General features: G+C 18.3%; 4 protein-coding genes across 4 annotated transcripts; 2 read left to right on the top strand and 2 right to left on the bottom strand.

The window, feature by feature from the left end:
• Positions 1-518: 518 nt before the first annotated feature.
• Positions 519-2,039, bottom strand: PRSY57_1104200 (conserved protein, unknown function; the record flags this gene model as incomplete). The annotated part of the gene is made up of 1 exon (XM_012908013.1): positions 519-2,039. The coding sequence occupies one exon, from the start codon at positions 2,037-2,039 to the stop codon at positions 519-521; it is 1,521 nt and encodes a 506-aa protein (XP_012763467.1).
• Positions 2,040-5,592: 3,553 nt separating this feature from the next.
• Positions 5,593-7,950, top strand: PRSY57_1104100 (translocon component PTEX88, putative; the record flags this gene model as incomplete). The annotated part of the gene is made up of 1 exon (XM_012908012.2): positions 5,593-7,950. The coding sequence occupies one exon, from the start codon at positions 5,593-5,595 to the stop codon at positions 7,948-7,950; it is 2,358 nt and encodes a 785-aa protein (XP_012763466.2).
• A 633-nt stretch (positions 7,951-8,583) lies between these two features.
• PRSY57_1104000 (centrin-4) lies at positions 8,584-9,573 on the bottom strand (the record flags this gene model as incomplete). Its single annotated transcript, XM_012908011.1, has 3 exons — positions 8,584-8,732; positions 8,998-9,042; positions 9,252-9,573. 3 exons carry the CDS (start codon positions 9,571-9,573, stop codon positions 8,584-8,586), a joined length of 516 nt encoding a protein of 171 aa, XP_012763465.1.
• A 2,555-nt stretch (positions 9,574-12,128) lies between these two features.
• Positions 12,129-13,637, top strand: PRSY57_1103900 (40S ribosomal protein S4, putative; the record flags this gene model as incomplete). Its single annotated transcript, XM_012908010.1, has 2 exons — positions 12,129-12,131; positions 12,855-13,637. 2 exons carry the CDS (start codon positions 12,129-12,131, stop codon positions 13,635-13,637), a joined length of 786 nt encoding a protein of 261 aa, XP_012763464.1.
• Between the last annotated feature and the right edge of the window lie 153 nt (positions 13,638-13,790).

The raw sequence follows: 13,790 nt of genomic DNA, 5'->3' as shown, positions 1-13,790 counted from the left end.
AAAAAAAAATTTAATATATTTTTTTTTTTTTTTAAAATTATTTATTTTAAAATTTTTTTTTTAAAATTAAATTTATTTTTTAATTTTTTTTTTTTATTTTTTTTTTTTTTTTTTTTTTTTTTTTTTTTTTTTTCTGTTGTTGTTTTGTTTTAAAATATAAGAAGATTATTACAAATAAATGAAAATAAAACGATATATATATATATAACAAATTATATATAAATGAAAACAAAAAAGGATATATTTTGAAAAAAGAAAATTGTTTAATGATTAAGGAAGAAATTAAACTGTGTGTGATACAAAAGAATCACAATAAAATTAGGAGGGTGTGATATCTTTAATAAATATGGATATAAAAAATATATATATATATATATATATATATATATATGATATATATATGAGAATAATATTATTGAACGAAAAAAAAAAAAATAAAATAATACAACATATATAAATAAGTATAATATATATATATATATATATATATATATGTGTGTTCATTTTATTCATTTTTGTTATCCCTTTATGACGGCTACGGGTTTCAAACGGAAACATTTATTAGATATACCTGCATCGTGACACGTTTGTACAACATCAGAAACGTTTTTATACGATTCTGGTGCTTCTTCCATAATTAATTTTGGCGAAGCAACACGTATAGAAATATTTTGTTCTTTCAATTTATTAAGTACATCTACATAGCTTAATGTATTTCTACTTTTATTTCTGCTTAATGCTCTACCAGCTCCATGGCATGTCGAACCAAATGTGGCTTGCATAGCTTTTTCATTTCCTGTTAATACATAAGAATAGGTCCCCATGGTACCTCCTATTAATATTGGTTGCCCACAGTATTGATAATCTAGAGGTACTAGAGGATGGAAAGGTGGGAATGCTCTTGTGGATCCTTTTCTGTGTACTAATAATTTTTTAATTTTTCCATCTATATAATGTTCTTCGATTTTGGCTATATTATGTGAAACATCATATATAACATGCATATCTAAATCATCTGGTGATTGATTAAAAATTTTTGAAAATGCTTGTCTAGCTAAAAAAGTCATGGATGATCTATTAATCCATGCAAAATTACATGCAGAACCCATGGCTTTTAAATAATTTTGTCCTTCTTTTGAGTGTATGGGTGTGCAGGCTAGTTGTTTATCGATAACATTAATTTTATATTTGTTCATACTTTTTTCCATATCTATTAATGCATCTGTAGCTATTTGATGTCCTAGGCCTCTACTACCTGAATGAATCATAATACAAACTTGATTTTTTTTTTCAATACCCATTAATTTAGCACTTTTTTTGTCATATATTTGATCAACAATTTGTATTTCAGCATAATGATTTCCTGCACCTAATGTCCCCATTTGTGTTATTCCTCTTTTCTTAGCTCTTATAGAAACAAAATTACTATCAGCATATAGACTTCTACCATTATCTTCACAATTTAGTTTATCTTCAATCCATGCGTATCCTTCTTTGACACACCAATCCATACCTAAGCATAAAGCATCATCTAAATTTTCTTGATTACATAAAATAAATCCTTGTGAGCCTACACCTACAGGGATATGATTAAATAATAATTGTGTTAATTCTTCTTGTTTTGGTTTTATGTCTTCATAAAATAAATTCGTACGTATTAAACGAACACCACAATTTATATCGAATCCTACACCACCTGGAGATACGATAGCTTTTTCATCATCCATATCAAATGCTGCAACATTTCCTATGGAAAATCCATAACCTGCATGTACATCTGGCAAAGCTATTGATGCTTTTACTATACCTGGTAATGTAGATACATTAGCAATCTGCATTACAGCAGGAAGAAATGTTGAATTCTTATTTAACTCATATGTTGCTATTTCTTCATCTAGTAATGTTTTCAATTTCTCATTTACATAAATATGTCCTTCTACATTCATTTCATTAACTAAACCTTTTCTTATTTTATACAAATTCGTTTCGTTAGTTTTCTCGATATAGTTAGAAATATGACGTTTCGGTATTCCCTTCATTGTGGCTGCGATAAAAAGGTAAAAACATAAAAATGAAAATAAATAAATGAATAAATAAATGAATAAATGAATAAATAAATAAACAAACAAATAAATAAATAAATAAATATATGTATATATATACATACATACATACATACATACCTTTTATTTTATTTTTTATTTATACAATTTTTTATTTTATGGTCGTAAGAGGCACTAATGTAAAATAAATAAATAAATAATAATAATAATACATATATATATATATATTTATTTATTTATTTATTTATTTATTTATATAATTCTTGTAGTCCTCTACAATTTTAATTATAACGTATTTCAAGTTTTATAAAGATTTATTTATAATTATAATTTCATATTATTATAATGGACCTTTTATACCATAATTATGCATCTTTATAAAACTCATAATGTATTATATATATATATATATATATATTAATTATATATATATAATAATAATATTATTCTTAAAATATATTTTTTTCTTATGTACATTCCAATCTTTTATATTTTATTAAAAAAGGAAAAAAAAAAAAAAAACTATCGGTTATACATTTAAATACATATAATATATATTTTTATTAAATAGCATAAAGAAGAAGGAAAAGATATAAAAAAAAAAAAAAAAAAATTCTTTTTCGTAAAAATAAAAATGTATTCCTCACATAATATAATATTATAGGTAAAATAAAAATACCTTTAGATGTTATAAAAAATATATTTATGGGACTTCATATAATTAAATTTGTATATTATATATATATATTTTTTTTTACGTTAAATTATTTATTTATATTCCATGAGGTGTTATTATTATTAAATGGTAAACATAATTAAACGAATAAATAAATAAATATATATATATATATATATATATTTATATATATATAAATATTTTTTTATTCCCATAGACGAAATGACAAAGACCTTTACCTGATAATTTGTTCACGAGATATTACAATATATAATATATATTTATACATATATTATATATATATTTTTTTTTTATATATAAAAAGAAAAAAAGAAAGACTAATGAGGAAAGAGATTAACAAGAAAAAAAAAAAAAAAATATATATATATATATAAACATAAGAACATTCTTCTAAGCCTTTATATTTTAATTTATCACTTTAATGTTTTTATTCTATATATAACCATTTTTATATTAAATGAAAAATATATATATATATATATATTATATATATTTATTTATATTGATCCTTATATAAAAATATTATTGTAAGTTATTGTGGATATTATGAAGTGTGATAAGTATATATATATATATATATTAAATACTGACCATGTGAAACTATTTTATAACATTTATTTTTTTTATATGTTTTATAAATGGTGTTTTCCTTGGTTCTAATAATAAAATGTGATGTTTATATATACTTTTAATAAATTATTAATAAAGAAAAAAAAAAAAAAAAAAAAAAGAGAGAGAACAACCACATTATGGTGAAGTTTATTTCATTCATATATATATATAAATTAAAACTTCATACAATTATATATTTAGTGGGTTATATATAAATATATGTAACTTTTTTATTATTATTTTTCACTTTTATTCTTATATATATTATATATATATATATATATAATATATATTGACTGAACATTTTACATTTATAAAATTGTCAAAAGGGAAGCATGGGATTTATTATGTATTATGACGTTAGTTTTTTTACTTTTTTTTTTTTTTTATTATATATATATATTTATTATAATATAATAAAAAATTATTGATTTATATATAAAATAAACATGCATTTGTATTGCATACCTATCTATAAAAAAATATTAAGGTTTTTTTATTCCTTTATATAAATATATAATATAATATTTATATTATATAGGGAAAAAAAAAAACACTTTTTTAATTTTTTTTAAAAAACTTGAGAAATATTTATTATTTTATTTTTATTATATTATTATTCAAAAAATATTACATAGTATAATATAATATATATATATATTTTATTAGATGTACCAAAAAAAAAAAAAAAAAAAAAAAAAAAATTTGATAACTTTTTATATTTTATATATATATATATATAATAATTATTATTATTATATATACAAAGTTTTTTTTCTCTTGTTTGCCATATATATTATATATATATATAATATAATAATGAATATTTTAAAAAAATTATATAATATACATAATAAAATATATATTTAAAATATCTTTTTTTATATGGTTATATTTTTCTTATTAATATATATATGGGAAGATTTTTTTTTTTTTTTTTTCTTCTATATTATATGGATATATGAGAACAACAACAAAAAAAAATTTTTTCTTTTTATATTAGGAGATAGAAAAAGAGAAGCTTTTTACTATATATAATGCATATATATATTATAATATATGTATATAATAATATAGTGATAACAATGTTATAAAAAAAATATATTTTATTAATATATTTGTAATATATATATAAATATATATATTTTATATATATATTATTTAATTTATACCGCGCTCTTTTTCTTTTTCTTATAATTAATTCTTAAAACAAAATAATAAATTTATTAATATAGATGTAATGTATAAATAAATAAATAAATATTATATATATATATATATATATATAATAAAATTTATGCTAATTTTTATATGCCCCATATTTTTTTATATTATATATGAATTGAGAAAAAAAACATTCATATATTAATAATAAATAATATAAATATAATATTATATATATTTATATATATTTATAGATTATTATTTATATATTATATACATTATTATTATTTTATATAGAAATATAGAAAATAAATTTTATTTTTATGATATTAATTAATAGAAGCGAAAAATAAGAATTTATATTGTTTTTTCAATTATTTTTTATACCTTTTTTTTTTTTTTTTTTTATTCTATTTCATATTTATTACAATAATATATATATATATATATATCATAAATTTATTTATTTATTTATTTATTTTATATGTAAATTAATTTTTTTAGGGTTTATATTTTATATATACAAATTAATAATAATTTGAATATATATATTTATTTTTTTTTGACTTATATATATATATATCAATAATTTATATATATATTTATTTATTTTAATTTTTTTTTTTTTTTTTTTTTGTATCTATATAGAATATAAACATATTAATTTATATATATATATATATATATATATTATATGTATATATAATAATTTAATATATTGGAAGTGTATGCTTATATTTATATAAAAACACACTTATATGCCTTGTCATTTATGAGCTTGTAAAATATGTTTCTGTATATATATATGTATATATATCAACATTTTATAACTTATGATTAAATAAATAAATATATATATATATATATATATTATATATTATATATATTGCATAATATTTTAATCTAAAACATATACGTTATATACATTATATACATTATATACATTATATACATTATATACATTATATATATGTGTAACGTTTTGATTTTGTAAAAGAGAAATTCTTTTTAATAAAAGTATAGACAGAGTGAATAAAAAAGGTTTGTGTTTACAGAATGATTTACCAATACATTTTTGTATTATATATAATATTGGTGCATGTGGGGAACTGCATGTATAAAATAAAACAGTCAGGTGATATATTATTATCTAGTCAACATAATAGTTTAATGAATGTTAAGGTGGTTGGGAAAGACAATTCATTTAATTTAGAATTAAATAATTTGATTAAATTTCCGACGAATTGTATTCCTTTTAGTGCTATTGATTATAATAATAAGAAAGGTAAGAAGCCGATATATTATATAAAACATGAATTTAAGAATTTGATTTTTTTATATAAGAACAATGTGAATATTATGCAGATGGTTTTTCCTGATAGATTATATATGGTAGGTATAGCAGCAAATAATGGATTAATATTAACGTTAACAGATGTAGATATTTATAAGATCGATACGAAAAAAAAGAAAGTTTTATTATCAACAATTGAACCAGGAAAGTATGCTCATATATTAAACAATAGAGAATTGTTTTATACTGGTGTTATTGCAGATAGTGTTTTAAATAAATTTTTTGTAACAGCAGCTATAAGAAATAATTATTATATTTTACATATGGAATATAATGAAGAAAATGAAACTATAGAAATATTAAATGTGATCGATAAAGTGAAAGGTCAATATTTAAGAGTATTAAACGATATAAGTATTGTAGAAAATGTATTATATATAACCGAAAATGCTGAGAATATAGTGCAGATCATTATTAACAGAGAAAAAAATACTATTCAAGAAAAAAATATTTATACATTTAATAATAATGATAAAATTGTAGGTATAAGTGCATCTAGACATACTGTATATAATAATAACAACGATATGGTAGATAAATATGTTAACGATAATTTTAAAGATAATCAAAACAAACCAGTTGATAATACGAAGGAGTTGAATAATAATACCATGATAATAACAGTTGATTATATTTTAGTAAATTCAAAAAAAATGTTTAAAGAAAAACCGTCATCGGAGGGTTGTTTATATTTATTAAAAATAACAAATGATACTGTTGAGAAGTATACAATTGTTGATCTATTTAGTAAGGATATTAATTCATTTTATTTTACTGTATATGATGCACATATATCTCTTGATGATGATTATAAGAAGAGTGGGATAGTAGAAGCTTTACATAAACAGAAGAGAAAATTTTTTAATTTTGACTTACCAAATGAAGAAAATGAAGCATTTAATAATATTAACACCAATGAAAATAATAATAATAATAATAATAATAACAATGAAAATAACAACAACAATAATAACAACCATAATGTTGTTAAAATTGTTTGGACGAACTACTATAATTGTACCATTAATAAAGGTATTGTAGATTTACGTAATGTTAAGATTGATGAAGAGAGCAAGGAGAAAAAATTACCTTTTGTTAACGTTACGAATCAATTTAGCCTAGCTCCACATATCGGTGCTTCCAGCTATTGTTCAAGAAAAGAGAAAATATTTAATGATATATGTTATTATGATAGCAGAAATAATTATGTTAGTTTATTAAACAGATCAGAAGAATATAATCTAAGATATCAAGGAAATTTTGTTTTTGATGGTTATAGAAATTATTTAGGTTTTGATTATAAATCCTTCCAAGATACACATATTATAACTTATCCTATAAATAATATGTTATATGTATATATGACGAAAGGATTTGTAACCATAAACTTACCACAACCATATGGTATATCTATAGACTCAAAGAGTAGTACGAATAATCAAATTGTAATATATATAACAGGAAACGATGAACAATATAATTATGTTAATAGATGTGTTATTAAGAAAGTAGAAAAGGCATATGATTGTTTTGTAGTACATAAAAAGAAAAAAGAATCCAATGAACTCTTTCAATATATCTCATATATATCATATGGTGATAATGAAGAAAAGTTATCAACATATATATATGTAACAAATAATAAAAAAACCATATATAAATTAACAAAACAAGAAAATAAATGGAATTTCGAAAAATGGTTTAATCTAGATAATCCATCTATACGGGTAGGACCAATATCAACATCAGTTAATTATTTCTATGTACAAAGAAATGTATTAGAAGACCTAATAAAAAAATATCCCGATTCAGCATTATTATCCAAATTTATAAAGCTTAATGAACAAGATCTACATATAACAGAAGATGGTTATATATTCTTAACCTTATTCCATACAGTTATATTCACTTCAAACAATGATGCATATGGTAGCGATAGTGGATCTACAATACATTTTTACACATCTATCTTGAAGGAAAAATTTTATCAATCCTTTGGTGTCGACAGTATAATATACAACATCGAAAATGATTCCAAGTTTAGTTATTTTTTAAGTTAAGGTTCCCAAGAAAAATATTGCACGCAAAAATGTGTAATGTGTGCATAAATCAAAAAATAAATAAATAAGTAAATAAATAAATAAATATAAATATATATATATATTATATTATATTATATTATATTATTTTATTTTATTTTTTTGTTTTGAAATGGTTAGACGCCTGGGCTTTTCAATTAGACGAAAATGTAAATACGTATATATGTTTATATGTATATATGTATATATGTTTATATGTTTATATGTATATATGTTTATATGTACATATTTTTATATTTTTGTAAAAATATATTTTGTTTATATTTTCTTTGAAATTTACATATGTCATTTATAATTAAATATTTTTTTAAAATTAATTTTTTTTTTTTTTTTTTTTTAATATTTATAAAGTTTTTGTTATCCTTCCTGACTTGTCTAATTGTATAAATATATATATATATATATATATATATATATATATATATATTTATTTATTTATTTATTATTTATATTTACTTTTTTATTTTATTTTTTTTTTTGTTGTTTTAAAAAAGAATAAATTAAAATATATAATTGTATTATATGTATTTGAACTTTTGACAAGTTAAAAAAAAAATAAATATAATTAATAATTAGATTGATTACTTGTTATCTTTATGAATCTGAATCAACATCACTTAATGGGTCATTTTTCCATGAGCATAAAAGTACTTTTTTGAATTCATTTTTATCAATAACTTTGTCATTATTTTTGTCAGCAAAATGTATCATGTTGTTAAGTTCGGTGTCGCTAATATTTTCACCTAACAAGACAAAAAAAAATAAAATATACATATATATAAATGGATAAATGGATAAATGGATAAATGGATAAATGTATAAATGGATAAATGGATAAATGTATAAATGGATAAATGGATAAATGTATAAATGGATAAATGGATAAATGTATAAATGTACATGTATTTATTTATTTGTGTGTTAATAATATCAATAAATATATATATATATATATATATATATATTTAATTTTTTTTTTTTTTTTTTTTTTTTTTTTTCCATAGATACCTATATCTGTGCATACTTTTCTTAAGGCTTGTAGTGTTATTTTACCTGACAATAAAAATAATCATAAAATTGAAAAGTTTAACATATATAATATAAATATATATGAACATTTGTTATATATTATTATATTTTCATATTTACAATAAAAATAATCATAAAATTGAAAAGTTTAACATATATAATATAAATATATATGAACATTTGTTATATATTATTATATTTTCATATTTCCATATTTTCATATTTATTATAACCTGTATCGTTTGGGTCAAATAAAGAAAACATTTGATCCATTTCCTCATCATTATATCTTGTATGTATATATTTTGTAGCTATGTCAAAAAACTCATCAAAATTTAATTTTTCATCAATATCTTTTTTTATATCCAAAAAAATGTTTTTCACTTGTTCTTTTTTAAAATTTAAACCTAATGATTTTAAAGCAAAGTAAAATTCTCTAATATCTATGTAACCACATTTGTTTGTATCGAATAAAGAAAAACATTCATAAAGTTCTTTCTCAACATCTTCATTAATAGACATATTTATGTTATCCTTAATTATCATTGTGTTCATATTTATTTACACATAGCATGTAAATAAAATAATAAATTAATAAAATAATAAAATTTTGTTACATTTATATGTATACATATATATATATATATATATATATATATATGTGTGTATTCACCAATACAAATAGTGCTTACTAAAAATAAATATATATATTTAAGGTGACGTGAAATAAAAAATTAAATAAGAGGGAACACACACATGATATATAAATTCACCTTATATTTGTAACATTTTTCGAAAAAATAAATAAAAAAGGTAATATCTTTTGAATACATACATATATATATATTATATATATATTATATATATATTATATATTATATTATATTTTGTTTTTCTTTTTTTTTTTTTTTTTTTTCCTATGGATTTATTATTTTAAATAAATATGTAAAATATTTATGTACATGTTTAACCTTTCTTTACACAATGTAAAATTTGTACACTAGTGGAAAAAAATTGCAAACATGAAAAAGAAAAAAAAAAAAAAAAAAAAAAAAAAATTATAAAACAAATAAATAAATAAATATATATATATATATTAAGACATAAAAGAAATATTACAAATGTATATTTTCATTGCGAAAAATTAAGAACAGAGCGATATTATTTTAAAATATTTTTTCCTTTCAACTAATATACAAATAAAATAATATATATCAAATATTATAACCCTATTTTATTGTGTGTATGTTTTTTTTCTTTTTTAAAAAACATCTTATATATTATTAATTATTTACATGAATAAAAAAAGAACAGTTCAATATATTTATTATACAACAAAAAAAAATAATAATATATATATATATATATATATATTTTTTTTTTTATTTCCCCTTTTATGTCTTATAATTATTATACAGCTGTGAGAAATACCTTTTACATTTAATCTTAATTTTTCTGGAAGCAACAGAGCTTTATTTTTTATATTCTTAAGAAGAGAACATTATAATAAAATACATTTTTATATTATATAACATAATATTTTATACCTATGAATAAGAAAAAGTATTAAACCTTTATATATGTAACCTTAAAATTTTTCTCAAAGGAATATAAAATATGTTTTATTCTATACATATATATATATATATATATATATAATTTTTATTTTACTTGTCCCTTTACATTTTTGTGTTATTTTTTTTTTTCAATTAGTATAAACAATTATATAATAATAAAAAATATATATAATATATTACAAAAATATTAATATACATACATAATAAGAAGAACATTATATTATGAAGAAATAAATATAATGAAATAAAATATATAAACCAACAAATAAATATATTCAATATTTAATTATTTTTTATAAGCATTTAATTCATTAAATTTTATATATAAAAAAAAAAAAAAATTAAAAAAAAAAATATATTATAAATAAATATAATTTTTCAATTACTATAAAAATATATTCATATTATATATATATATCATTATATTTTTATAGTATGAGAAGTGATTTAAGTGTATTGGAGAACCCTCTGCCTGCTACATATCTATACTAATATATTAAATAAACATATAAACTTTAAAAAATGTAATTGCATATATTTATAAGAATATTTTATTATATATATATATATATATATATATACAACATTAGAAATAAAAGAATGATATTTTAATATCAAAAAAAAAAAAAAGAAAAAAAATGAAACATTTGTTTTTTCTCAAATATGATATTTATAAAACCTAATAATATATATAAATAAGTATAGATTTTGTTGGTATATATATAACATATATTTAAATTAAAAACGTGTATATATATATATATATATATATATGTTTTTTTAAGGGGTAGAGATAATATTGTTAACAAAACAATTTATACATATACATACAATGTAATGTAATATATATATTATATATATATTAATTCTTTATATTCATTTTATACGTATATTTATTTACATATATAATAAAATATATTATAATAAATAATATAATAATAATGTATCTAATATTTTTTTACATGATACAAAATTTAATATATAATAATTTATATCTTGTGCCCATATTTTATAAATAAAAAATATGTAATCTCAATAATTATATATAATAATATATTTATACATACATATATAAATATGTTCTTTTATTTATTATATAAGGAAAAAAAAAAAATATAATATATATATTATATATAATATATATGTAATATCGTTTATATATTAATATGTATATATATATATATATATATATAAGAATAGTTTCATATATAATTTTTCATTTTAATAAATAAGAAAAAAAAAAAATTATTATGAAGAATAAAAAAAATAAGTTAAAAATAATTAATGTTCCATCCTTAATTTTATAAATTTTTTTTTCTTTTTTTATAATATATTGAGAATTATAATAATACAAATATAATAATATATATATATATATATATTTTATATATTTTTTTTATTTTTTTATGAAATAAATATATTTTATAAAGAAAAAAAAAAAAAAAACCTTAAGGAATATTATTTCCAAAAAGAATTTGAAGAAAACGTAGAAATAAGAACTTCAACAACTTTTTTATAAATCTTTATAAAAAAATGGTAATTATAAAAATAAGAAAAATAAGAAAAATAAGAAAAATAAGAATGTTATATAATATATAAATAATAATAAAATAAAATAAAAATGAAGATTATATATTCATAATATATGTTTTATATAAGTATAAATAATTATTATATTACTTCTATTATATAATTTTATTTGTTACATATAATATATATATTATATATATATATGTATATTTTTTTTTATGTGCTTATGCTTAAATAAGTGTAATCTTAATGGATTTTATAAATATTAATTATATATACATATATATATATATATATATATATTTATAAGTATTATGGTCCTACATTTGTATGTTCCTTATATATATAATATTGATTCTTAATTTTTACTTATCATTGATATGCATAGCTCTACATTATTTGTTGTATATAAAAGGAAGCAGTTATTCTTATATTATATTATATTTACATATTTACATAATGTATATTATATATATGTAACTATGAATATGCTGTTTTCCTTTTTTGACCCTAATTTGAGCGTTTTTTTTTTTTTTTTTAATGGCTATAATGATTTGTTTACGTTGTTTTTTTTTACCTGACTTTGCAATAATTTTTTTTTTTTTCACCTGAATGTGCAATAAATATTGTTAAATGGCTACCTAATGTATAAAAAATATACATATATATATATATATATATATATATATTTATTTATTTATTTTATTTTTTTTTTTTTTATTATTTTAGGGTAAAGGTATTAAAAAACACTTAAAAAGGGTGAATGCCCCCTCCCACTGGATGTTGAATAAAATGGGTGGTCAATATGCGCCCAAGACGAGCAGTGGACCACATAAATTACTTGAGAGTATTCCTTTAGTAATATTGTTAAGAAATCGTTTGAAGTATGCCTTAACTTTTGATGAAGTAAAGATGATATTAATTCAGAAGATCGTGAAAGTTGACAATAAGGTAAGAACCGATTGTACATTTCCAGTTGGTTTGATGGATGTAATTCACATAACAAAATCGAATGAATATTTCCGTCTTTTATATGACATTAAGGGAAGGTTTGTACCACATAGAATTACAAATGAGGAGAGTAAATATAAATTATGCAAGGTAAAAAAAATATTATTAAGGAAAGGAAGATTATCAATAGCTGTAACTCATGATGGTAGGAGTATACCTTATATCCATCCAGATGTCAAAGTAAATGACACCGTACGTTTGGACTTAGAAACAGGAAAGGTATTAGAGCACTTAAAATTTCAAGTCGGAAGTTTGGTTATGGTAACAGCTGGACACAGTGTTGGTAGAGTTGGTGTTATTTCATCCATAGATAAAAATATGGGTACATATGATATTATTCATGTGAAAGATTCGAGAAATAAAGTATTTGCTACAAGATTGAGTAATGTTTTTGTTATTGGAGATAACACAAAACCATATATTAGTTTACCAAGAGAAAAGGGTATAAAATTGGACATTATTGAAGAAAGAAGAAATAGATTAAAGGCTTTAAATAATTAAAATGTATATATATATATAAATATATACATCATGTACATGCTTACATAAAAAAAAAAAATATATATATATATATATATATATATTATATATATGTATTGTATATATTTATTAGTAGGGAAAAAAAAAAAAAAAAAAAAAAAATTATATTTAAAT

Source organism: Plasmodium reichenowi, chromosome 11 (assembly GCF_001601855.1).
Source record: "Plasmodium reichenowi strain SY57 chromosome 11, whole genome shotgun sequence".
Classification (NCBI taxonomy): Eukaryota; Apicomplexa; class Aconoidasida; order Haemosporida; family Plasmodiidae; genus Plasmodium; species Plasmodium reichenowi.
Note: the sequence above shows the minus strand (reverse complement) of the source record. Positions and strands in the feature narration are given on the sequence as shown.